The sequence below is a fragment of the Pezoporus wallicus genome, unplaced genomic scaffold (genome assembly GCF_028554395.1).
Source record: "Pezoporus wallicus isolate ANWC-B61680 ecotype Strahan unplaced genomic scaffold, APGP_CSIRO_Pwel_v1 contig_2492, whole genome shotgun sequence".
Lineage (NCBI taxonomy): Eukaryota > Metazoa > Chordata > Aves > Psittaciformes > Psittacidae > Pezoporus > Pezoporus wallicus.
The window spans coordinates 2,248,758-2,273,870 of NW_026637796.1; the positions used below are offsets into that span (position 1 = coordinate 2,248,758).

The window sequence follows — 25,113 nt, forward strand, 5'->3', positions numbered from 1 at the left end:
GCCTTGCCCACAATGTTAAGTTTCCTACCAGGTTCCTACTAGATCCTTCCACCCTTTAAAGCAGTGTCAACATTTCATACGCTTCAGTGAAAGAAGAGTTGTGAAAGGGCTTTGACCATAGTTGTAAGTCTTTTAAGTTTTCATGCTCTGGCTCCTGCTTCACTGCTCAAGGTGCTAGTGCTGGTGGCAGAGCTGGCAGTAGAATTTTCTGACCGGCTCAGAGCAAGTCTGAATGTCCACATTGGGGTGAAAGTGCTAGTGGCCCAGTAGTGCTCAGTGCTGTGGTGGTCACACGGGGTGGACCTGTACTGTGGATATAAGGGATGTAGTCTTGTGAGACCATTAAAAAAAAAAAACCGAACAAGGAAAATTCCTTAGCCCATACTTCTCAGTTCTGAGCCTGTCTCTGCTCAAAAACTCCTTCCCTGATTTTTGGCATGTCACTGTAGTTTCCTTCAGTGACTGGCTCAGCATTTCTTTGGCTTTGCTCCTATTTTTAAGGAGTTGTTTTGTATTAAATTAGCATTTGTAAGAAGCACCAGATGGGTGACACTGGAAAATTAATTCATAATTTAACAAATGGTTTGTGAGGCAGCAGCAAAGTTATCCAGTAGCATGCCTTGAGCACAGTTTGGCTGGGTGAGCAGTCCTCTTGTGGAGCTCCTACTGGTCTTGACGTCTTTGTTGAAACCAACATGAACATCACCAGTTGCATACATCTGTGTGCATGGTTAAGCACTGACTTTTCCATGAGGAAAGGAACTGGCTTAGCTTAATCTGCACTGAAAAGTTCATTTTAGATCTTGTTAATTATCCTGAGAAAACTCATAGTGCAAAAATGCACTTGCCAACTCATTAGGCTACAGCTGGAAGTCTAGGGAGACGTGCTGATGCTTTCAAGTACAAAATCAGCTGTACAAAATTCCTCCCCCCACCCCCTGGAATTATAATGTGAGCAGAGAGGATTGTTTTATACTCTGAAAGTGTTGCTATGTCTGAGAACCCTCTTTGGGTATTGTATCAGCCATCAAAATCATTGTGGCTCTTTTTCCTAGAAAAGCCAAATGGATGATCTGAACTGGGACAATTAGTTGAAGAAAGCTGTAATTGGAGCCACACTTTACTGTGACAGTGCTCCTCCTGGCAGGACCCACATTTGTATCCTGCTGTTTTGCTTTTGCTGTGCAGTCAGTCAGTTGGTTTTCTTTTGTCCTGAAAACTCAGTTTTATGCCCAGGAGGAGGCTGGGTGGAAAAGGGTCATCATTAGTCCCCTAGAGATCCGTGACCTTGCAGAACTACTGACCAGATCCTGGTCTGCTGATGCCAGTGTGAGTGCTGGTATTTGTTTCAGCAAAAGTAGAATGGAGCTGTAAGTGTGAAAGAAATGATGGGAGAGATGCTTTTCTTGCATTGTGAATAAAAGGGATTAAAAATTACCATTGTAAAAAAGCCAAGTATAATGTTGCAGTGTTTCAGACTTCAGTTCCATGAGGGAATATTTACTTAACTATCTAAATTACTACAATAGAAGATGACTGATCCTTGGAATGTTTTAATTTATATACAAAGTTTTTCTTTTTTTTCAGAACCTATTTTTAGCCTTGTCTGAATAGTGGAAGTTGCTTTGTAAAGGAAGCTTCCTTAGAAATCTTCAAGCTTATTTTTCCCAGCCCTATAACCCCTGTGGTTTAAAACGCTTGCATTAAAAATGCAGACTACCTCCACTGGTTGCTTAGGCCATTGGCTTCTGGATTAATTTTCATTTAATGAAATATCCTTCCCTATTGCCTTAGAATCCATTAACTTCAGGCAGAATAACATTTACTTATTTTGAAGTACTGCTTATTCTTCTCTTTATATTCTCCCTATTTCTGTTGTTCCTTTTGTGATGTTTCTTCCCTACTCAACTACAAAAACTTTTGTTTTCTCACGCTGTCCTGTAGTTTTATCGTGTGTTTAGTTTTTCCCTTCCTTTGCTCTTTTTAATGGCTCAGTTACTATTTCTGCCTTGTTCCTCCTTTGTATTGGCTCAGGTGAGATGAAATGTGCTGCATTTCTGTAAGTAGCAACTGAAAAAAAATAGATGTTTCACAAAGATCTTTGCAGGTAAAATAAGCCAGTCCTGTCTTCTCAACTCTCTGGTTTGTTTTTTTTAGGAGAGAAACCCCAAATCCATGCATATTATCTTTCCTCTCTGTGCTGTAACCCAGTCTGAAGAGAAACTTGATGCTGAAATCAATGGATAAAATTCACTGGCCTGTCTTACAAAGTTTAGCTGTGCAACTGAAACAATAGGAAGGGAAAGAATAGGCTAGTGAGTTGGATGTGGGTAGTTTAGCAAAAGACTAACAAAACACTTGGGATTCCATGGGAGGGTGGATGTGCATGAAGCGCAAATATTGTAGAAGATGGAAATCAACAGGAAAAGGCATTACATAACACAGAAAATTCTGAGTTTGGCTGGGATTCACTGGATTTGAATGTTTATGCTCCTCTTGGTTGGCAGGGCACTAGTAAGCAATATTGCTCTACTGCAGATACCTGTGATTTTTTTTTGCTGTATACCTAATTGATACTGAATTGGATTTTGTGTGGCCAGGCAGGGTTCAGTGAATCCAGTCTCTAGAAGAGACAGGATTAGATGAGATGTCTAGAAGAGATGGGGTTACTGTCTCTTTTTTGGACTATCCACTGGTACCAGAAGTATTTTGAAGTAAAGAGTCAACTGAGGTAACAGTTGCCCCTGGAGCACTAATGGTAGCAAGGGAACAGAGTGGCCAAGGAGGAGAAGAAAGACTCCTATAAAATCAGTGATCAAGAGCTTTATGAGGAGCTGATTGCAGCAGTCTCTTCTTGCTTTAACTGAAGCAAATTTCCAGCCCCAGAGTTAGTGGATTCTACAATCACACAGCCCTGGTTCCTGGTAGTTTCTTTGGAATAGGACTTCATGTGCAGGATTGCAAGGGTGTTATGTTATGCGAGGCCAGTATACAGGACATTTTAAATGTTAGAAGAGAGTACTTGGAGATCATTTTGAGATGGGTAAGATTTTGCGGAAGAGCCAAACTTGGGGCATGCTGTGAAGAAAATAATTACAGAAAGGGTCAGGTATTGTAAGAAACATGCATACTAAGATGGTTTAGGTGCAGGTAAAAAGGCAAGAGAGCAAATCCTTTTTATGGAAACCTGGATCCTTCAGGAGATCTTGGAAGAGTATCACAGAGAGGGTTTCTGCCTCTGACAGTAAGATAAAAACAAATATTTTGTCTTTGGGTCAGTGGATTGTTCATACTTTGTCTATGGCTTTTGCTACCTTAGTCCTTTAACATTTTCCCAAATGCCTACAGAGGCATAACAAGTCATTTGCTTTCTTCCTACATTTTAATTTTAATTTTTATACATATTTTCATTTGTTCTCCCACACTTCTCTCAAACTGAACTCAGAAACAAAATTAACTTAATGGCTTGTTAGAAATATTTAATGATTGTGCTTTGAGTTATCACAGTTGGCTGAAAAACAGTAATGAGGAGCTGAAGAGGGTTTTGTTTTTCGTGAAAGTGATGTGGAAACTGTTACTTGTCTGCTGTACCAAAAGGTGTATTTTGCTCCCAAGGATTTCTTATCTTCAATCTTCAACAGCAACACAGCAGAAATAGTTCTTAGCAGGGGAAATCTTCCGCCATTCTATGTATCGTGAGCATGATAGTCTACATGTCAAAAGTGCCTGTATCCAGGAAAGATAAGACTCAATGGACTTAAAGTTGTGATTCTGAAGATGCCAGGTTTAGTCCATAATAAATCTTCATTGACTCTCATTTATGTATCATATAGAGTGTTTCTTTGAATACTGGAATTATAAATATTTGTACACGCTGCTTTATTCCAAGGAGTAGAGATCGCCAGTATATATACTTTAAGAAGCTTGCTAATCAGCATCATATTGGAGTCCCAGTGGAGAGCATCCAGCACATGGAAAATTGACAAAACTTCTTGTTTGCCTTTGTGCTAGAAAGGAATTCAGTTTTGTAATGATGAGGGTGGAGAGAGGCAGAGTATAATTTCTGTCTCCCAAAGCTCACCAGCTGCATACTATTTACTCAGGAGAAGTGTTACTGAATTGGGAAATAATATATAGTCATTGCAATCATTTAAAATAGAAGAGTCTCCAGGTACACAAATACAATCAGATTGTAGCCATAAAGATTGCTTTTTTGATAGTAGAGTGTGTATAATACACAGTTGTAGGGCTGGGATTGGGGAAGATAATAAAAGAAGAAACAATTTGCAATAATTACTATAACTGAGAATCCTATTTTTTAAATCACGAGAGACTAGAAATATTTTTCAATATGGTTTCATTGCCTGCAATTTCAAATAGATGCTCAAGTCAAAAGGTAATGGTGGCCTTTTATTTCTTTCTTAAATTATCAGAGACCATCCTCCAGTTTGCTCCCAAATTACAGTAATTCTGGCTCTGATTGCATTATTTTAATTTCAGTAGTCCTGTTTGTGATTGCCTCTGTGGGCCTCTTTACACTGGAAAGGTCATATTGACTCCTCTTTGGTACATCATATTTGTTCACATTTTCTAATTCTCTCCTTTATTATGCTTTTCATCAGTTTACTTAGTCTAGAGGCCATAATATTTACCTTCTCAGCTGTTATCAGTGAGAGCTTTGTCATATTTGTAGAACATATCTTCCAGCTGTTTTTAAACCCTGTGAATTAAATACTGTGCTAGCAGTAATATGGCCAAACCAAAATACTGTAATTTAAAGTAGAGTAAAACCAGCTCTCTCAGTCAGAGTACTTGCAGGTATTTGACATCATAGCCTCGCCAATTGCCGTGGTCTTACAGTTCTCTATGATAAAATCCAAGAAAAACAAGGTAACAACAGGAAAACACACAGAAAAAGAAGTAAAATAAAACTACAGGTTGGTTTTTCTCTTTCTCTGGGTCACGAGGAAAAGACTGGAGCATTTTCTGTGATAGATTGCATGTAGAACAACTGTATTTGCAAAAGGTGGAGAGCTGCTGTGACTCACAGCAAAGAGGTCAGAGCTGGGCAGAACAAGTTAAGAGCTGACGTGAGATTGCAAGTACTGGGAGGCATGCAGGAAGTGCACTGCAGTTCTGGAACAGGATTTTGATACAAACAGGCTGCCTAAGAGCACGCAGTGGAGCCAAGGAATCCTGCTTCATGATATATAAAAATACTAGTTTGTTATTACCAAATCATATGCACAGTCACAAAACATTATAAACTTAAGGATTTTATTAGAGTTTAGTTGATATTTTGTACTTCACGCATTCAACATGTGTTAAAAATGAAACAATTATTAAGCCAAGATGTTTTAATGAGGAATACAGACATGATAGTGTCACTTTAGAAGTGAAAATCATCACGGTACAGAGCAGTTCTCTCTGTAACTGGTCAACCATATATGAAATCTCCGCTTCTGCTAGTTCTCAGAAAAAAAACAATTGCATAAGGAGGATCAGTTACCTCGTGGGTTTTTTGTTTGTTTTTTGTTTGTTTTATTTTTTGTTCTTTTGTTTTGGTTTTGATTCTTTTTTTTTTGTTTGGGATTTTTGGGTGTGTGTTTTTTTTTTTTTTTTTTTTTTGCTTGTTTAAGTAATAAAGCAACCCAGGTTTAGTGTCTGTATCAGGGGAAAACCTAGTGCTGTTCCCAAAATAGATGGTCTCTCTTTGTTTCTTTCCTGATGAAGAAGTGAAGCTTGTTGTAGGCTTGTTATAGGCTTGTTACAGCTTGGAGGAAGGAAAGATAAATGATGATTCCTTTCAGCATCATTTGAGAAAACTTGTAAGGGATCTTTTGTTGAAAGCTTGGATAACATTTTACTTGATGTCATGTGTTCTGCTTTATTTTAGCTCATTAAGGTAATTTGTCATGGAAAATTCAAATGCTTCGGGGTATATTCCTTCTTGAGCACCTCCACTTCAATTTATGATGTTGTATGAGAGATTAATTTTCCCCATTTATTGTCTAATCTTTTTTAGTTGTCTGTTCTACAGAGAATGTTAGTCTGGTGTCATTGGTGATGACTCTTATCTGATGTTTCGATTTCTTGTAGTCATATATAAATAAGCCTATTGTTTTGCAACTTTACTGGTTCAGATACCTTCTTTTGGCTGTCAGCGTTATGTCTAGAGAAACCATTTTGCACTATTTAGTAATCAGAGCTTTTACCTGTTCCTCATGCTAACAGTCTGGTTGATGTGGCATATCATCCAGCAAGCTTGTGTAGTTAAAAACTTTCTTCTACTGCTACATGCAGTTCTAGTGGTTCTGAGATGCATTCACAAAAGTTAGTGTAGTACCTTTATAACTAACTCTCAAAAAGAATCATTAGATCATCTGCTGTGATCTGTATGTTGGAGAACATTATATCTGAAGTTGCGTGCTTCTGTACTTTGCTCAATAACCTGTACTTGACTGAAGCACATCAGAATGCACTGGGAGACAGGAAATCCACCCCTTCTTTTGCGGTTTGTTGCACCAGTAAGTTACTGTGATAGTAAAAATATATTCCTTGCTTCTCTTTTGAATTTAATTGATTACAGCTTCCAGTCATTGGTTCTTGATCACCTCTTCATTGAAGAACTTCTCAAAACTCAGGTTTCTTTTTCTATGCAGAGGTACTTGTATTCTACATAATCAACTCGTCTCTCAGTTGTCTTCTTGTTACATTGCCAGATTACTCTTCCTTAGTGCCTAGGCAAAAAGCCTTCCCTTCATCCCATCAATGTTATTCTTTTTTGCTCTTTTTCAGTTTTCAGTATTCTTTTTAAAAAGTGGAGACTGTAGCAGATAAAGGGCACTGATGTTCATACTCTATAATGAGATACGGTTGTCTCTTAACCTTCTTTCACTACCTGTCTCTCTCCACAGTGGCAGAGGGTAATACAGAAGAATAGTGGACATTGGAAGGACAGAAGTGCATTTCCTTTTTTCCATCTCTTTCTTCCTCCAGAACGAAAGAACTATGTGATACATTCTGTTGAATGAAGATATCTTACATCCATATGGGTCATTCCTCTTTCTCCTAGTAAGGTTAAAACATGCTTATGTGTGATCAGGGCTGTGAGTTTTTATAGGTGATGACTGCAGAATGCATCTGTTGGTTCAGCACACCCTTAGCAAATGGCTTGCACCTTCATAAAATACTTGTTTAAAGAAATTGAGAGGTTGTATCTGCTCTTTTGTACTGCTGCGTTTGTTAAGCTTGCCAGTTATCTCACATTAGGGCCCCAGTGCATGCAACACAAACAAAATCTGAATCCAGCTTTATGGATGCCAAATTAACAAAAATATTTTGAAAGTATTGTTACACAAAACTGATCTAATACATTTTAAGAGTCCTTTGAGAGAAATAAATCTCTGATTTGACTACAAGGGTAGAACTGTCTTGCAATTTGCTACCCATTTTGACCATCAATTAAGTCACTAAGGAAGCTATTGGGAAATAGTAAAGATATGTTTGTATATGCTTGACATGTTTGGTATAAGTGGTTTTAGCAGGTTAGTAACCTAGAATTTATTCCCTACCATGTCCATTACAGCTTTGAACTTTCTGTATTGCTAAGTGAATAACCTACTTCTTCGATCTAAAATTAGTGTGTGAAGCTCCATTTTTGAAGTGTATCCAAGTACATCCACTTTTGCACCCCTGCTACTTGCTTTCATTATACAACAAGGGTAATTGTTTCTCCATTTAGAAGAGAACTTACTGGGGTTTAAATTATTTTCCTGTACATTCATCCAGAGGGAGAACGTAAGCAGTTTGTTAGGGTTTAGGAATACAAGTTCACCTGACTTTTCAAGTAGTATTCATACACTTAAGAGTCCCACTATGCAGATGAGAGACCAGAATTTAATCTTTGTGTTCATTGCTCATTAGGATGTAATTCATTGTGGTATGTGGGAAAACCCAGGGGAGACACAAATTCTTGCCAAAAAAATTATTTGGCTCTCTAAGGAAGCCCATGTGAGACACTGCTTTCAGCAACATCAAAATGTTACTGCACATACCAGACTTCTTCATTCATGCTGCCAAAGGAATAATAGGATTACCCTGATTTGTTTTTCTTTTTTATCCTGGCATTAAGTAAACTGAAACTTGAGGTGAGAGTCTCTGGAAAATAAGGGCAGTTGAAAAAGAGTTCATTGTCCTTTTATTTTTATTCTTTTTAGGTGTTCACTGACAAGTTCAGGTTTATCCAGAGAACCATGGCAGAAGGTGGATTTGATCCTTGTGAATGCATTTGCTCGCATGAACATGCAATGAGAAGACTGATTAATCTGGTAAGGATAACATGAGGATATTTGGAAAGGTGGTTATTCAGACATTACTTCAGCTCTTGCAGATTTGCAGTGACTGATGTTTTTGATTCTGCTTATTCAGTTGTGTGTACAGTTAGAATCTGTGTATCTGACTTTCTGATGAGCTTTTGATTAGTTAATACAAATGACAGCTTTCTGTTTATTTCCCAAGGCTGCATTTTGACACTGTTGACAGTGTTTCTATGGAAATGTTTCTTTGTAACCCTTTTTTAGTCTGCATGAAACCAAAGCTACCTTGCAAACTCTTTGAATTCAAGGTAATATCTATCACACATAGAGTGCCATTACTTATAGGTCAAGATAACAATGTCTAAATTTTTAAAACTAACCTTGAAAAATTTCTGAAGTTGAGAATACAATGATTTTTGAGTTTTGAGTTCTGTTTCTTGCTGTGCTGTTGATATGGTTGAGCAACTTCAAGCAAGTCATTACATTGCTGTAACTGTGACCTGTAAAATAGTAATGGTTCTTTGCTTCCATATGGAAGTTAGTTCATTGTCCATTGAAGAAAAAGCTACAAAGCACTGTTTTTTTTCCTAAGTATATATGTTAAAAAAATACCTTTAACAATTGTGAACTGCGAGCAATTAGGTGGACTTGATTACAACTCTAATTTGGGTAAACTGTTTTTTAAGATCACATTTTACATCAGCTTCAGTTGATGTACTTCCTTGTGTTAATTTTAATAAATTTGATTTTATACCATTTTCTTTCTTAAGGCCTAAATTAATATCCTTTTAAGTTACTGAGGACATCAACTGCTCAAGGCAATATATGTGAAGAGCATCCTTTCTAGGAGCAGGCCCTTTTCCAAGAGGTTTCTTATTAGTATTTTAGGGAGGTTATTATAGGAAAATGTGGCATCCACTGGCTGATGCTAACAGTAGTGGTAATGTTCAAGTCCCCAGTGTATGTATGTCTGGGAGTAAGGAATCAATTTGCGTGCTTGACCTTAAAATAAAACCACTTCTATGTGCATATATCCACAAAAGAGCAAACTTGTTTTAAGCAGCACTTGAACTTGTGCCATAGTGGTCTCACACTGCACCCCTGGGACTGTGCATACAGAATGCCTCCCGAGAAACACACAGGCCACACTGGGAGCCAAAATACCCCAGACCAGGTTCTCATGGTGGGAGGGCTACGTTAGTGGCTGCAGCAGAAGGCAAAATGATCCCCCACAAGGGTAAGAGAAGTGACCAATGCTTGTTACCTCACAGACTGTGAGACCCTTGGGCTAAGCATCAAAGCTGGAGCTGCCAAGCAGCAGACATCATGTAGTGGCCACCTGCACCTAAGTCCAAAATGACACCAGACAAATAGAGCATGTTTGCATAGGCAATTGCATGTGCTTTATGAGCCTAATACTATTTCCCTTTGGTAGTTCCCAAGTGTGGCACAGCCAGTGCTCTCCTGGTACTCACAAGTAGAAATAGATACTGCTGGACAAGCAATAGGCTTGGGATATGGAGGTGCAAGAAGTGAAAGGGATGTGTGCCCACTTGCTGGTATTACCAGTATTGTTCAGGGTGGAAGGGGCTTCAGGAAGTCATCTAGGCCAACCTCTTGCTCAAAGCAGGTTCAACAGTGAATTCATACCAGGTCATTCAGGACTTTTATTCCAGCTGAGTCTTGAAAACCTTCAAGGATAGCAATTCCATGGCCTCTTGGGGCAACCTGCTCCAATATTTGACAATCCTTGTGGTAGAGAATTTTTTCCATCCACTGTTTTAGTTGAATGCCTCATACCTTCTGCCATACAGTGCTGTGAAGAGACTGTCTCCATCCTCTCAGTAACCTTGTAAGTAGTGGGGGGCTTCTGCTAGATCTCTTCTCTGAGCTGAGTGCTGCAGCCCCTAGTAACCCCTACTGAATTCACTTCAATATGTCAGTATGTCTTGTGCAGGAGAGTTTGAGACTGGATGCAGTATTCCAGATATGGGTTTCAAGTGCTGAGTACAGGGGTGTAATCACATCCTTCAGTCTACTTATGCACTGTTTAAAGGTCAGTGCTGTTGGCACAAGGGCGTAAAAAATTGAGGCTTCTGTGGAGCCTTTACATCAGGGCCCAGCCATCCTAGCTCATGCTTCCCAGTTCGAGGCACAATTTCAAAATAATCTGAGCTCTCCCTGCTACCCCCATATGGATGCTCATATGCATGTTCTTTCACAGTGTTTCCCTCTTGTCTTCAATGTGACATCTGTGCTGTATCCCACAGCCGTGTTGATTCTGGACTGTGAGGCTTCTGGGCACATGCTGAACTGGTGACAAAGGAAACCCCAGGACCAAGTTCCAGGAATTTAGGAGGGGAAAAAAGCGGGGTGTGATGCCTACCCTTTCCTCTGAGGCTTGTCAGATACAAATCTGGACCAGTATGGTTCAGACTTTTGACCCCCATCCAGCATTTTTTAATCTTTTCCCTTTTCTGATAGAGGATACTGACAGGCAATGGAAGCAGTCAGACAGTTCTTTTCATGTTGTGGCTGGAGGATTCTAGGAATGAATGATGCAAGCTGTGTCCAAAGTCGGAAGTGCCACAAAGGTCTCTGAGATTTTGTTCCCAGGCTGCTCCATAAAGTATAAGGTGGGTGCAGACAGGTCACCTGGAGCCACACTAGTTCCTGCACTGTGAATGTAAATAGAGCACATCATAGGTGCATGCTCTTGGGTATCACCAAGACCAGTCTAATAGTGTTTCTGTGTAGTTCCAGGAATGGAATTTATTGCTCAGTGTCCAGCTTCCTAAAAGATCATACCAATTAGCACTGGAAGTTGTTAGGAGTAAGGGGAAATGACAAATTTCATCTCTTCTAAAAAGCAAAACGATGCTTCTAAATATTTATAAGAGCAGATCACTAGCTGCAATAATTCAGCAGAATCTAGAAAGGAGAAGTCTCAAAAGTCTCAGTCAGCATCCAGATTATCCTCAAGCAACCTGTTATATGATTTTAGCAGGAAGCTTCACTATTCCATCTGTAATTTCCATTCTTCAGTAAGAGTTTGCTTTCTAAGTTGCTGTTTTCACTCAGTCTTACACAACAGGGATTTTACTATTTGTTTTAAAAGGAACCCTTTAACATCAGTTCTCAAAGTTGCTGAACCCTACAGATCTCAATGGAGACTGAGAGCCCACTACCTCTAAAAGCTGGATCCTCAAAACCTCTACTCCAAAACCATTGTGATACAAGAAAAGCAATCCATAGTTGTTCAGCCTGTGGGGGTGGGATGTGTATGTGGAAATCCAAACATGCTGTATACACAGAATGGTTCCCTATACCTACTTAATTGTTGTTTTGTTGTGGTTTTTTTTTCTTCTTAATTCATAATACCATGAAGATTTTACAGAAGCGGACTGTATATCTAGAATGGCATGGTATTCTTTAAAGATTTTTTTGCTGCTTATGAGGTTAATTGGGAGATATTGTTCATACTCACAGTTCTTAGAACTTATATATACATACTTAAATAGCATTAAATTCTCTTATGCTGAATGTTCTATCATTTTACTGAAGTGGATTTTTCAGGGTTCTCCTTGATGTCAAAACATGAAAATTTCACCCATGTAAACTTCTGCAGTATGGCCACTGTGAATAATGAGCAAATATTGTGATTTCCAAATATTCCTGGGAAACAATAGAAATCTGAAGTCTTTGGCTGTAACTTCATAAGTATAATTTTAAGTGTGTAATACCCGTGGAAACATCTGTTAGGATTTGTTGCTGTTGTGTAACAATTTGCCTATTGTATGTTGGGCTTACTATTTACTCTGTGGGATAGCAGATAATTGGTAACTTCCATAAGAGGAAGTAAGCATAAAAGAAAAATATCACAAGAGTTTCCATCCTCTGCAGATACACAAGAGTTGACAAAAGCCAGTGACAGGTCTGTTAGCTTGTATGACTTTATCTCCTTTTCAGTCTCTTCTATCTGCAAAACTTATTTTGACAAGAACAGCCAGAGTTCAAGAATGAAGAACAACAAGCAACATAAAGGACGTTAATGGGGGGCTTTGTCAGACAAGAGGACAGCTGTTCGAAAGAGTCACAGTGAAAGACATTCCGTGGTATCCACAGGAAATAGTTCCTTTTTTAATTGTGGCAGAAAATAGTAAATCTCCAGATAAGAATGATGGTATATTTAAACCTTTTTATTTCCCTTTTGTTTCACTTCTGTAAAATAAAAATCTTTATTTTACTCCTCTGGACTTCCATGTTTTCTGAGTAAGCATGGCTGATCCGTGGAGTGTCTTAGTTCAAGGCTCAGCTCAAGTCTGAAAACTAAACTTAAAACTCTCTGTATCTGGTGGAGGGGGATAATCAAACATAGAGCACCTTCCATGAAGCTTGAGACTATTTCTGTGACCACTTAGGGTGGCCAGAAATATCAAAGCAAGCCAGTAGCACACATAGCTTTGTATGATGTAAACGTCCTTTTTTTCCCCTGCTTTGATACAGTATTATTTGCTTTACAGAAATGATGACTTCAGAATTCTCTCACAGCAGTTTCTCTGAAAATGTGCAGTATGTTCTTAAACCAAAGCATTTCTAATTGTGTAATACAAAAGGACCCATTTTGATGAACTGCCAGCAGTTCTACTGTAGAGATTTAATGGCCTTACAGACCTCTGTGGGAATTACAATCTTGTGTTTTGTTCTTCTGTAGCTAATTGCAAAGTAATGGCCCATGTCTAGTTGTGTTTCTGTATCAGAAGTCTTGAATGTCTCAGAAACTCTGGGGGATACAAAACCAAGCATTGTTTATTTCAATCTCTCTTGTCTTTTGAGGTGTTACTAGATCTTTTATAGCAAAAGTTGCAAATTCTCAAGCTATTTCAATGCAATTGCTTCAAACACTCTTTTGTCAACCAAGTTTCCACATAATTCTCCTGGCCAGGTCATTATCGAGTCTTACTGTTATAAACTGGCATAGTCTGAAATAGAATCCAGCACAGCCATGGATCTTGGCTGAGGGCGACTTTGTGCAAACAGCACAGAATAAACACAGATGACTAAAATAGATCAGCTTGTGTGCCACAAATGGTTGAAAAGCTCTCAAGATGCCAGCACAGCTAAGCCCAACTTAAATAGTCCTTCAGGCAATCAGCAAAAGTGAGTCAAGCTCACTTTTGGCCTTCTACTGAAAGCACAGCAGAGCTATACTGAATGCATTTGTGATAAATTAAAGTGACCTTCTGAATATGTTTCTCAAGACTTCTTACGTGTTTCATTTGCCTTCTATTTTTTTTTTTTTTTAATAGCAGTTGCTATTGCTTCTCTAGCCCTTCTTAGCCAACCACCCCAAAAGCAGGAAGTTGCATTTTGCTCTCATTTGCCCCTTTATTTTCCTTGGTGTTCAAGCTGGTTCAAAAAGGACCTTTCCGAACAGCTGAGCTTTAGGTTGGTTGCTCATTAGGGCAAAGTAGCTATCATCCCTCTGAGATGCAGTGGGAAAGACTTGGTGCACCTCCTAAGGCACTGGGCCAAAAGAATAAAACATAAGGTCGGAGTGGCAAGGCATGAGCCTGCTCCTGAGTAATTCGTGCTCCATTGACTTCCATTTCCCTTCCTTCACCTGGTGTTCAAGGTGCTGGTGTTGCTCAGGTTAAGTCCCCAAAACTCTATCACAGAATTCATGCACTGCTAGTGGTTTTTAATCTAGGAACTAGTTCTAGATCAAGCAGTGTAAGTAGAGACTATTTTCTAGAGAGTTAAAGTGAATGTTTTTTAAAAGTAGAAAAAAGCCATGAAAAGTGGTGTCCACTCGGGTCCATGTCCCCTGGAGACCATTTTTACCAATAAGGGGTTGGGTATCAGGGCTTAACAGAAAGTTGAAGGTGCTTGTCATTCTTTGCATTTCCCATTCCTGAGCTTTGTAGTATGCTGGAAGTGGCTGCTTCTTAACCAGTGTATGTATACATATATATATGTATTTAAAAATACTAATATATATATATATTAAACTGTCAGTCACACCTGACCTGAGCATCGTAAAGCATGCATATTGTCACAGTATTGCAAGCAGTGGGAAAAATAATGCATTGAAAATTCTATCAGCTTGATATTCCAGAAGTAACTAATAGCTATAACCTGTATTATGAATGGCTGAACTCTAATGGTCAGAGCTGTGTTGTAGCCATCTCATTTGAGGAAAGGGGAGAAAATTGTCCTTTTTCTCTCAGGCCACATCAGGATATAGTCAACACTTAGAGTGAACTGTACTTTTGTGTTGGAACTGCTAGTTCTAAGACTTTTCCTCAAGACTGTCTATGTGGGAGTACCCTTTTCATTTGCTAAAATACATCATTTAGCAGAATATACTCTCTCTTTGGCCAAAACCCCCACATGTATTCTGGTTTTATATTTTAGATATAAATTTGTTAATGAACTCCTGGGAGTTAGAGATGCCTCTGTAATAATACTGTGTAATATTCTATCCCGTCCATTTGTTGTCTAGTATTTCATGCAGTCAGAGGTGCTGCAAGTTCCTTATAATGATCCTGACTATCACACTGCTTCATTTTCTTTTCCTTGGCTCTCTCTGTTCTGCTTTGCGTTCACTAAAAGTAGGACGTCAGTGATATGCCAGGTCCTCAAGGCCAAATTATAAAACAGTCATGCACCTGTAGAGCGTGCAGCAAGCTCACTGCCCTGGACTTCAAAAGAGCAGACTTTGGCCTCTTCAGGAACCTACTTAGGAAGGTTCCATGGGATATAGCCTTAGAGGGCAGAGGGGCCCAAGACTGTTGGTTGATATTCAAGGATCACCTGCTGCAAGCTCAGGAGTGTTGCATCCCAGCCAGAAGGAAGTGCAGCAGGAGGGCCAGGAGACCTCCTTGGATGGATAAGGAGCTCCTGAGGAAAATTCAATTAAAAAAAGAGGCTTATAATAAGTGGAAGCAAGGACAGGTGGCATGGGAAGAGTACAGGGATGTTGTCTGGGAAGCTAGGGACCAGGTTAGGAAAGCTAAGGCCCAGTTAGAATTAAACTGGCTAGGGATGTGAAAGATAACAGGAAGGGATTCTATAGGTACATTGTGAATAAAAAACAGACTAGGGACAACGTAGGCCCCCTCAGGAAGCTATCGGGAGAACTGGCTACACAGGATTTGGAGAAGGCTGAGGTTCTGAATGACTTCTTTGCCTCGGTTTTCACTGGCAAAGGCTCTGACTGCACCACCCAAGTCTTGGAAGGCAGATGCAGGGACTGTGAGAATGAAGACCTTGGGCCCACTGTAGTAGAGGATCTGGTTCGAGACCATCTTAAAAATCTGAACGTGCACAAGTCCATGGGTCCTGATGAAATCCATCCGCGGGTCCTGAAGGAGCTGGCAAATGAAGTTGTGAAGCTGCTGGCCATCATATTTAAAAGATCATGGCAGTCAGGTGATGTTCCCGATGACTGGAAAAAGGGAAATATAACCCCCATTTTCAAGAAGGGGAAAATGGATGACCTGGGGAATTACAGACCAGTCAGTCTCACCTCTGTGCCTGGCAAAATCTTGGAGCAGACTCTCCTGGAAGGCATGCTAAGGCACATGAAAATCAACAAGGTGCTTGGTGACAGCCAGCATGGCTTCACTAAGGGGAAATCCTGCCTGACCAATTTGGTGGCCTTCTACGATGGGGCTACAGAACTGATGGACAGGGGTAGAGCAGTTGATGTCATCTACCTGGACTTCTGCAAAGCGTTCAACACTGTCCCACACGACATCCTTGTCTCTAAATTGGAGAGACATCAATTGGATGGATGGACCACTCAGTGGATAAAGAACTGGCTGGATGGCTGCATGCAAAGAGTTGTGGTCAATGGCTCAATGTCCGGCTGGAGACCAGTAAGGAGTGGTGTCCCTCAGGGATCGGTGTTGGGACCGGTCTTGTTCAACATCTTTATCTCTGACATGGACAGTGGGATTGAGTGCACCCTCAGCAAGTTTGCCGATGACACCAAGCTGTGTGGTTCAGTTGATACGCTGGAGGGAAGGAATGCCATCCAGAGGGACCTTGACAAACATGTGAGATGGGCTGATGCCAGCCTCATGAAGTTTAACCATGCCAAGTGCAAGGTCCTACACCTGGGTCGGAGCAATCCCAGGCACAGCTACAGGTTGGGCAGAGAAGAGATTCAGAGCAGCCCTGTGGAGAAGGACTTGGGGGTGTTGGTTGATGAGAAAATGAACATGAGCTGGTAGTGTGTGCTTGCAGTCCAGAAAGCCAACTGTATCCTGGGCTGCATCAAAAGGAGCGTGACCAGCAGGTCAAAGGAGGTGATCCTGCCCCTCTACTCTGCTCTTGTGAGACCTCACCTGGAGTACTGTGTGCAGTTCTGGTGTCCTCAACATAAAAAGGACATGGAACTGTTGGAACAAGTCCAGAGGAGGGCCATGAGGATGATCAGGGGACTGGAGCACCTCTTGTATGAAGACAGGCTGAGAAAGTTGGGGCTGTTCAGCCTGGAGAAGAGAAGGCTGCGTGGAGACCTCATAGCAGCCTTCCAGTATCTGAAGGGGGCCTATAGGGATGCTGGAGAGGGACTCTTCATTAGAGACTGTAGTGACAGGACAAGGGGTAATGGGTTAAAACTTAAACAGGGGAAGTTTAGATTGGATATAAGAAGGAAATTCTTTCCTGTTAGGGTGGTGAGGCACTGGAATGGGTTGCCCAGGGAAGTTGTGAATGCTCCATCCCTGGCAGTGTTCAAGACCAGGTTGGACAAGGCCTTGGGTGAGATGGTTTAGTGTGAGGTGTCCCTGCCCACGGCAGGGGGTTGGAACTAAATGATCTTAAGGTCCTTTCCAACCCTAACTATTCTATGATTCTATGATTCCATTATAATATGAATCTAAAGTGAGGGAAGTGTGGAAAAGTGGAATCTGTATGATACTGAGGTGAAACAGGAGAAATGAGAAAATAAAGGGAAGAATGTTTTCTTGCCCAAATCAGGGCTGCTGTTTGCACAGTGGTCTGACTTGTGTATCTGCTGCATAAAATTTCGTGTCTTTCAGTATGAAAGTTAATGGTCTCCCTCTGTCATAATTGGCTGATGGTTATGTTTCTTAAGAGTTGGTTTGTAATCTAGTAATATTATTCTGAAAGGTACCAACCATCCTTCTTTCTCATATGCCATGAGAAAAAATGACATTTCACCTCACAAGACCAAACTCCAGATTTTTATCGCAGACTGTTATTGTGTCATTGTATGAACAATCATTTATTTTATTGTAATTCTGCATATGATGATAAAAAATGTAGGAGTGGGGAAGGCAGTGTTCACTTTTTTCTTGTTTGTTCCTCTAAGAGAAACTAATGTTGTTTAAGACACAATTCAATTCCATCAGTATGTTCCTCTTTCTCCCTTATTTTTCTTGTATTTCTCTTGGCCAGCTTGTAGCAGAGTAATGCATGTAGGTGTCATTTTTTGCATCTTTAAATCTGAACTGTACAGATAATGCTACAATTCAGTTTGCAACCTGGCTTGTATTCAGGACTGGCCTGACTAACACAGCAATTTATTTATGTTGTTTACTAAATCGTTTGTATACTTTGGACAGAACAGACATGATTGCCAGCAAGGCTTAAACAATGATTTCATTACCCAGAAGCATGAGAACACAGTCGGGAGTGTGCCATGGTGGTGTCATCTTCTGGCATCATTCAAGAGAAAAAGCAGAGCATACAATTGGTCTAAAGTGAAAAAAAAATATTTTCACAAGTGGTGATATTTTGCCCTTGTTTATCACGTAACATTTTCTATCGACAGTCTATGATTCCATTTTAAATTTACTTTTAGGTATTTAGGTACTTTTAGGTATTTATCCTTGCTTCCTACTTATCTATCCTTTTATTTTCATTGCCACCATTATCCATTTCTGCTCTCTTATCTCTATACCTAACTTACCTGTTTCTTTCACACATTTCTCTGGGCTTTCTTCCATCACAATTTCTTGTATGGAGGTCTTTCCCTGACCTGGCTCATGAACGCATTAATTTTTCATTCATGTCTTTTCTGAGGACTTACTTCTGCATTGAGCTGTCTCAAAAGTTACTCAAAAGGGCAATTATTTTAATTATCCCTATATAAATAATTTACTTTCATCTTATCTGCCATTCACACAAGACTTCACTGATTATTGCACTGTGTTCCTGCCACTAGTCCTGTTCTTCTTGTTTTGCTACCTCCTTATTGCACCATTTCTGGTGCTGGAAAGCGCTTTTGTGATTATGCCATTATTTCTTCTCAAAGATGACAAACCGGTGACCTGGCTGATCATTGGTATCTTTCTGGTATTTGTATGCTTTGTCTTTTTTTATTTTTAACTCTTAAATAATACATTTAAGTCTTAAAAAGAAAAAGTGTTCATACCGGACAGAACTCTTAATCTGGTTTTAGACAGGATGCCATTTACTTGAATTGAAAAAATAAAAAAGAAGTCTGAGCAGAGACTGGGACCAGCCCAAGGATTTGTGAGACTGTTGGACTTTGAGGTAGCAAATCCTGAAAACTCCTCTGAAGTGGAAGCAAGGGAATTGACACAAGAACGAGTTACTGTGAAGGTAGGCAGAAGTCTGAATTTCCTTCTCCACAGTAGCTATCTGTGATGAGCAGTAAATGCAAAGTAGCTTAACTTCTTTCATGGGAAGACTGAAACGATCCCAGTGGCTGAGGTCACTGTATTGGAAAAACAAGTTCTCTGTTTAGCTAGATGAAGCTGTTTCACAGGACTTACTATTTCACTTGGACCTCAGTGATTTTGTGGAGCAGCTAATATGCAGTTAAAGTTCACGCCCTGTTTTCACCACACAGTGGTACGTTTGTGTGCCCACAGTGGGTTTGCACATGAAAAAATAGAGGCTTTGCTGAATATAGTGACTTCACAAAGAAAGTTTCCAGAGGACAATAGCAGCCTCCCTTTACTGTGACTGTTCGCATTTTGTCCACAGCTGGGATTGTGAAAAGTGGTGGCTGTCATTGCTAAAAACTGCAGGCTTCTGTCAGAACATGGCATTTGTTCTAAGGGTAGCAGCAGAACACGGTCAGGTTTCAGGTATGCTTGATGGGTCGATAGTGTTGATCCACAAGATGGCATGTTAAAACTGTACTTTATATAAAGTGTCAAAGGAGCAGGATCTCAACACTGTTTGTTAGCGTGAACTGGGGCTAAAAGCTTTGTCTATTGGAACTAGCAGCCATTTGAAATATTCTATTTTTATTTTTGCAGTGCAAAGTGTGAGCATTGTGGGGAAAGAGTGAAGAAACCCCCTTTTCTCTTCCCGCTGGAAGTAACTCAGTTTCTTTTTTTCTTACCATTGTGTTGGGTTTACATTCAAAATACGCCAGTAAGTGGACACTGATTTGCTCTAATTCAGGCACTGGTGCTTCCTGGTTCCAAGAACTTATGAAGGGCTTCATAGAAATCGAGTACTCATATTGACCATGAGTTCTTGTGGTTTCGGGATTATTAATTTAAATTATTTTAACTTAAGCTGTTCAAGGGTTTAAATGTACTTGGAGGGAATTAAAAGATCATGGTTGTATTTTAAATTATGTGCATTTATAATTAATATTTTTACTTGTATTGCCTGTAAGTTTGCACTGTATTAAAACTGAACATTTTTGAGCCTTCTTAGCTCTCTTTTAGCTTTCATGATGTTTGCAATTTGTGTTTGCTTCATTTTGGACAATAAAAGATAAATTAGTTAATTTTTTGGCTCACATGCACTAAGCCGTTTACTGTATTTGGATGACAAGCTGCACAGAGAATGTTAAAATTCAAATATAATCCTCTTCATTTAAATGGAAGAAAATAATAATTTCTATAAATATTTAGTTTTGCAACATTTTTCACTCTCTTTTGTTGAATAAACCCCAATGTTTCATGCACCGAATTTCTGTGTTCTTCTTAAGGGCCTGTTCCAGAATATATTGAAAAACATGAAAAGGCTGTTGCTTTTAGTAGGTCAACTATACAGGCAGTCAACTATAAATCTTCCACTAAATTCACATTTTTGACAGCACAAGGATCTCAGAAAAATTAATAAACCCAAATTCACAATTAATAATGTGGCCTTTAAGTATGTAAGAGCCAACATACTCTAATCTCTGTTGAGATTTTTCTCATCAGCTCTGTCCCCATTTTGAAAAATGTTGAGTGTATTTGAACAAGTCTTTCTGAGGGTTTCATTGGGAAGAAGGCAGGTCTCGTTCAACTTTTTGCTATTATTTCACAGACTTTCAGACAAACTCCCCCTTCACATTGGAATAGAAAATCTGAAAACAAAGGTCTGTTTATTTCAAGTCCCTGATAATTGCTCCTTTTTCCGTTACCTGACAATTGAAATGCCTCACATCCAGGGTTTTTCCAACAGTTGCCATGTCCCTTAAGGGTGTAGTTATCAAGAAAGAGCTAATTGGTAGAAGCAGCATTCTTGTTTCAGCAAAAGGCAGTGCCTTTCCCAACCATTCAACTTAGGTGAGCACTTCATACATGTGCCAGGATCATTTCTCATCTTTTGACTAACTGAGTGACCGCAAGGGATCAGATTTCTATTGGGTATCAGAGTTATGAACTAGCTCATCTGTGTGAATTGAGGAAAACCTGTTTCTACTGCTGGTCATTTTCCACCAGCTGTCATGTTTCATCCCGAGAGAACAATATGTAGCCTGTCACTGAGGTGTTAAAAAGAGATTTGTTACATGGCTCCATGGCTTACAGAGCTGTCCTAGGGCTTCTCTGCTCATGGACTACTGAGATGTTGCATGTGCCTGTAGTCAGGAGGTGAAGTGAGCATGAGGAGATACTTGAGTGTCATTTTTATCACGCGATCTATGTCATCTTAAAACCTATTTGAGTCTTTGAGTGGCCCTGCTCTGACCAAATCTTCTCCAGCACAAGTAGTTTTTATAAAAAAAAATAAATATTGCCTGGAATAGTTGAGAAATGTTTCTGATAAATATTTCTAAGTAATACTTGTCTTTCTGGATATGAGTATAGGAGAGAATATGAAATGTAATATTTTTAGGTGGGATCTTTCAATCTGCATGATCACATTATTATGTATTGTTTTCAATTTAGAGGAATTTTATACAAATTATAAAATATGCAGGGTTTATACTGTTCTCTTGTAACTGTTTCACATCATTTGATGTTTCTAAACCTACCTTGTACAGTGAATTTCTAAATCCCCATTAACAAAGTGGCATATTTGTTGTCCAAGCCCTTTGGAAAGCACAGCCCCATTATCAGACAAAGTACAGATGGTTACCAATTTTGTAAAGGTTCCTCTGTACATGGTTCCTCCATACATAAGCAGACTTCTTTCCATATTGGCAGAATATAATCTAATACAAGCATTTTTTTTCAGCAGAGGTTTGTAGATCAGCCCGTAATGGTATTTTTCTTAAGACTGCTTGCTTACTGGAAGATTTCTGTCATTGGTGTTTCCAGCAGTACTTTTCATTCTAAGGTCTTGGAGCCTGTCCTGTCCTTTGGGAAGTAACGATGGATGCCTGTAGGATAAAACTCAGTATCTGAGCGTACCCTCTGGGCACACAATCTTTAGGAGTTGATACATACAGTGTCTTAATTCAGGTGGCTTCCTACAGTGTGTAGGCTCTTCATGAAGAAATGGTCAAGGTAGTGGTAACTGATAAAGCACAGTGTGATCATGGTCATGGCCGAGACCACTCTTCAAGAAAGGCATAGCTGTAGCCAGAATACCTTTCTGGTTTTGCTAAACAAGCTTCTCTGGTGGTTAACATAACCATGTCAATCAAAGCTGAAGCTCTGCAATTTTTTTTGCTGTGGTAGCAGTGGAAGCCCATCTGGTAGGCAGGTGAATGTTAACAGCAACAAAAAGTACATGCACCGTGTTTTGAGTTGGCTTTTAGAGAAATAGCATGGTTTTGAAAAGTTGTATTTGGACAGAGAGTAACACGTAGAATGGGAGATAGCTGATATTGTGGGTAGAACACCCCACGGCAGTGTTGCCTGTCTTGAGCAAACTAGATAAGCTGTGTGAGTAGAAGCCATCCTAGGGACAGAGGGATAACACAATGTTTGTATGTTTCTGATCATGCATATTGCCCATTTTAATTTTGGGCATCGTTCTGTGTTGAAGAATACCTGTAAACTGTGTTACACAAAGTAAGGATTATAAACTAAGCCCTTTCCAGAATTAAACCTTTATACAAACAGAAGATAATTATGTTGCTGATCTCTTCAAAATGTGAGTATAGTGATATCCAGTTTCCCCAGTTAAGGTATCTCTCAGTGTCAGATATTCTAAATTGGTACTATTGCTAACATAAAACTTCCTCGTTGAGAATTACTTCCAAAGTTTGAAAATAAAATGAGCTTTTACTTTTATACAAGGAGGGCAAAAATATGCATAGTGTGATAGATTTTTTTATTCTTTTTTAATAAGGTAAGTATAAGTCTTCTGTTTAAATTTTGCCTGCTGATGATTTTAACTATAGAAATAGCTGAAAGGTTAAATCCAGCCTTCCTAGTACTTCCTAAGGAACTTCTTTGTAGTCTCAGTAAATTTGCTAGCATATTAACAAAAATTAATGTGATCAATCTCCAATTAAGTATTTTTTTCTTTCTTGAATGTGTGAGTCATTGAAAATCATGTATCATTACATGATAAAGGTAGGGACTTAGACTTTTCCAAATGTCTTCCTCATTTGATCACTGCTCTGTTTCCTTGATGTGCTTTGCATAACACTATGATTAGATACAGCAAATCAGTTATGCCAATACAAAGGGAAATTTGGTTTGTAGAAATTGCTCATGTATTTCTTTCATAAGAAACACCGTCTTTCCTTCTTTTTCACATTTGTATATTTACAGTAATAATAAACAGATTAGCCTGCTGTCACAAAAAATGTTGGGATTTGTGACGCTACTGTGACATAAAACCTGTCAAAACACAAATATCATTTCTATCTGAGGCATTGTAACAATTCTGTACTTTAATTGTTAAGCTGCATGGTTTACCTACCTAGGCAGAGGATAGAACCTATTTCCATAATGCAGCAGATTAGATTCCATCCATTTACCTCTCTGTGCCTGATAAAGAATGTGATGTTTGTCTTTCTTTTTTGATTCTGTCATCTGTAAAATACTGATTTGCAGGTTGCAGTGTTGACTTTTCTTGCCGTTAGCAAGCTTACCTAGCCTGTAAATGCAAATAGTCATTACAGTTGTTAAAATCATTTTAAATTTTACCCATCAGTAGAGAGAAAAGAAACCAGTAAAATACATATTAAAATCTGCTTTTTAAAAAGAGATCTTCAGTGGGAAAAATAATAAGTGCTAAGTTTAAGTATGAAATTTTAATTCAGCCTCTCTGTGCATGACTGTTATCACAGTCTGATCATTTATTGTTACGTAATTACAGAGTATTTTAATGTTACTTGATCTAGGTAATAGTAGTAATGCCTACCCATTATAAATCCCAGAATGTGTGTAGAGGCTATACCTGTATATAACAATGTCTGTATCACTATAGAGTTTTAACTTGAATTTTAAAAGGCATTCAGTGGTTGCAACCTGTGTGGAAGCAATAACACTTTGGTCAGGTGACTTAAGGGTTATGTAAACAGCATTCAGAAACTGACTTTGCACACCATAAACTAAGTGCGATGCAGTAAAGGATCAGTTAGAATCTTCCTTGTCTTGTCCTTGTGCTCTGACATAATACTAAATCATGGCTTTGGTGAAAGCTGACTGAGTCTCATTGCTAACTGTCATGCCTTTCTTTTACTCTCTTTCAGCTGAGACAATCCCAGTCATACTGCACAGACACAGAATGCCTTCAGGAATGTGAGTAACTATTGAGATCAGGAGCACGGAAGTAAAATAAATAGTAATTAAAATACAGTCTGGCCGGTATTTAAAATGCAGCAGTTGATTTAATGTTATAGGAACATACTAGTTATATCAAATACTACAATACTAAAATTGCTTCATGGGGGAGGTAATTTCTGAGAATCTGTGATACAGGTGAATATTGTACATTAGAAGCATTGTATGGAAGCAGCAATAGTGATGAGGCTGGAGGTGTCAATACACCAGCATGACCATTGATCAGGCCCCAAGCGCTACTGAATCTTACCATTAGCCTCCAAATAGGATGATTTCATTTTTTCCTAAGGAGAAAATTTGGAGGGGGCTGTATTTGCCCTTCTTACAGTCATAGCAGCCTAACCACAGGAGACTGGATATTCAGCACAAACCCTGACACGTACACATGTTCACAACTGGGGCTGGGTGACCTGCCATCGATACTGTGAGCCCTCTACTCCACTCTGAGAGAGAGGAGATTCCCCACCAGTGACTGGCAAGTTTACATACAGCATGCCAGCATTTCTATTGACTTGGTGGCTGTGTAGCTAATGAAGCAGAGCACTGAGGTGTACATTTCTTGTCATTTGCCATGAAATACATCAAAAAAACTCTCCTGAAGGGTGAGCATTTACTAGGACAAACGTTAGCAGCATCTGCAGGGAAGCGTAGCTGTGAAGAGCTTATGCAGTAATGTAAGCTTGCCCTGGAGTGCTCTGTTTACACTTTTCATGGTCTAGGGGGAATGTTGCCAAATGCTTATAAATAAAAATGAAGTGGCTCTGTTTTTCCTATATTGCTTTACCAATTGAGCATATGAACTCACTCAATTAGCCTGCATTAGGACTACTGTAATGCTCAGAGGGAGGAGGGAGCACCTGAGCAGTGTTTGGGAAAGC

The 25,113-nt window shown here is 39.4% G+C and overlaps 1 protein-coding gene across 2 annotated transcripts in view; it reads left to right on the forward strand.

The window, feature by feature from the left end:
• SMIM14 (small integral membrane protein 14) overlaps positions 1-25,113 on the forward strand; it is a 54,720-nt gene that overhangs the window by 19,825 nt on the left and 9,782 nt on the right. For both annotated transcript variants that reach the window (XM_057407569.1, XM_057407568.1), the window contains exons 2-3: positions 8,220-8,330; positions 24,145-24,193. In XM_057407569.1, the coding sequence (XP_057263552.1) occupies positions 8,256-8,330; positions 24,145-24,193 (124 nt within the window). In that variant the 5' untranslated portion in view covers positions 8,220-8,255. The remainder of the gene's footprint in view (positions 1-8,219; positions 8,331-24,144; positions 24,194-25,113) is intronic.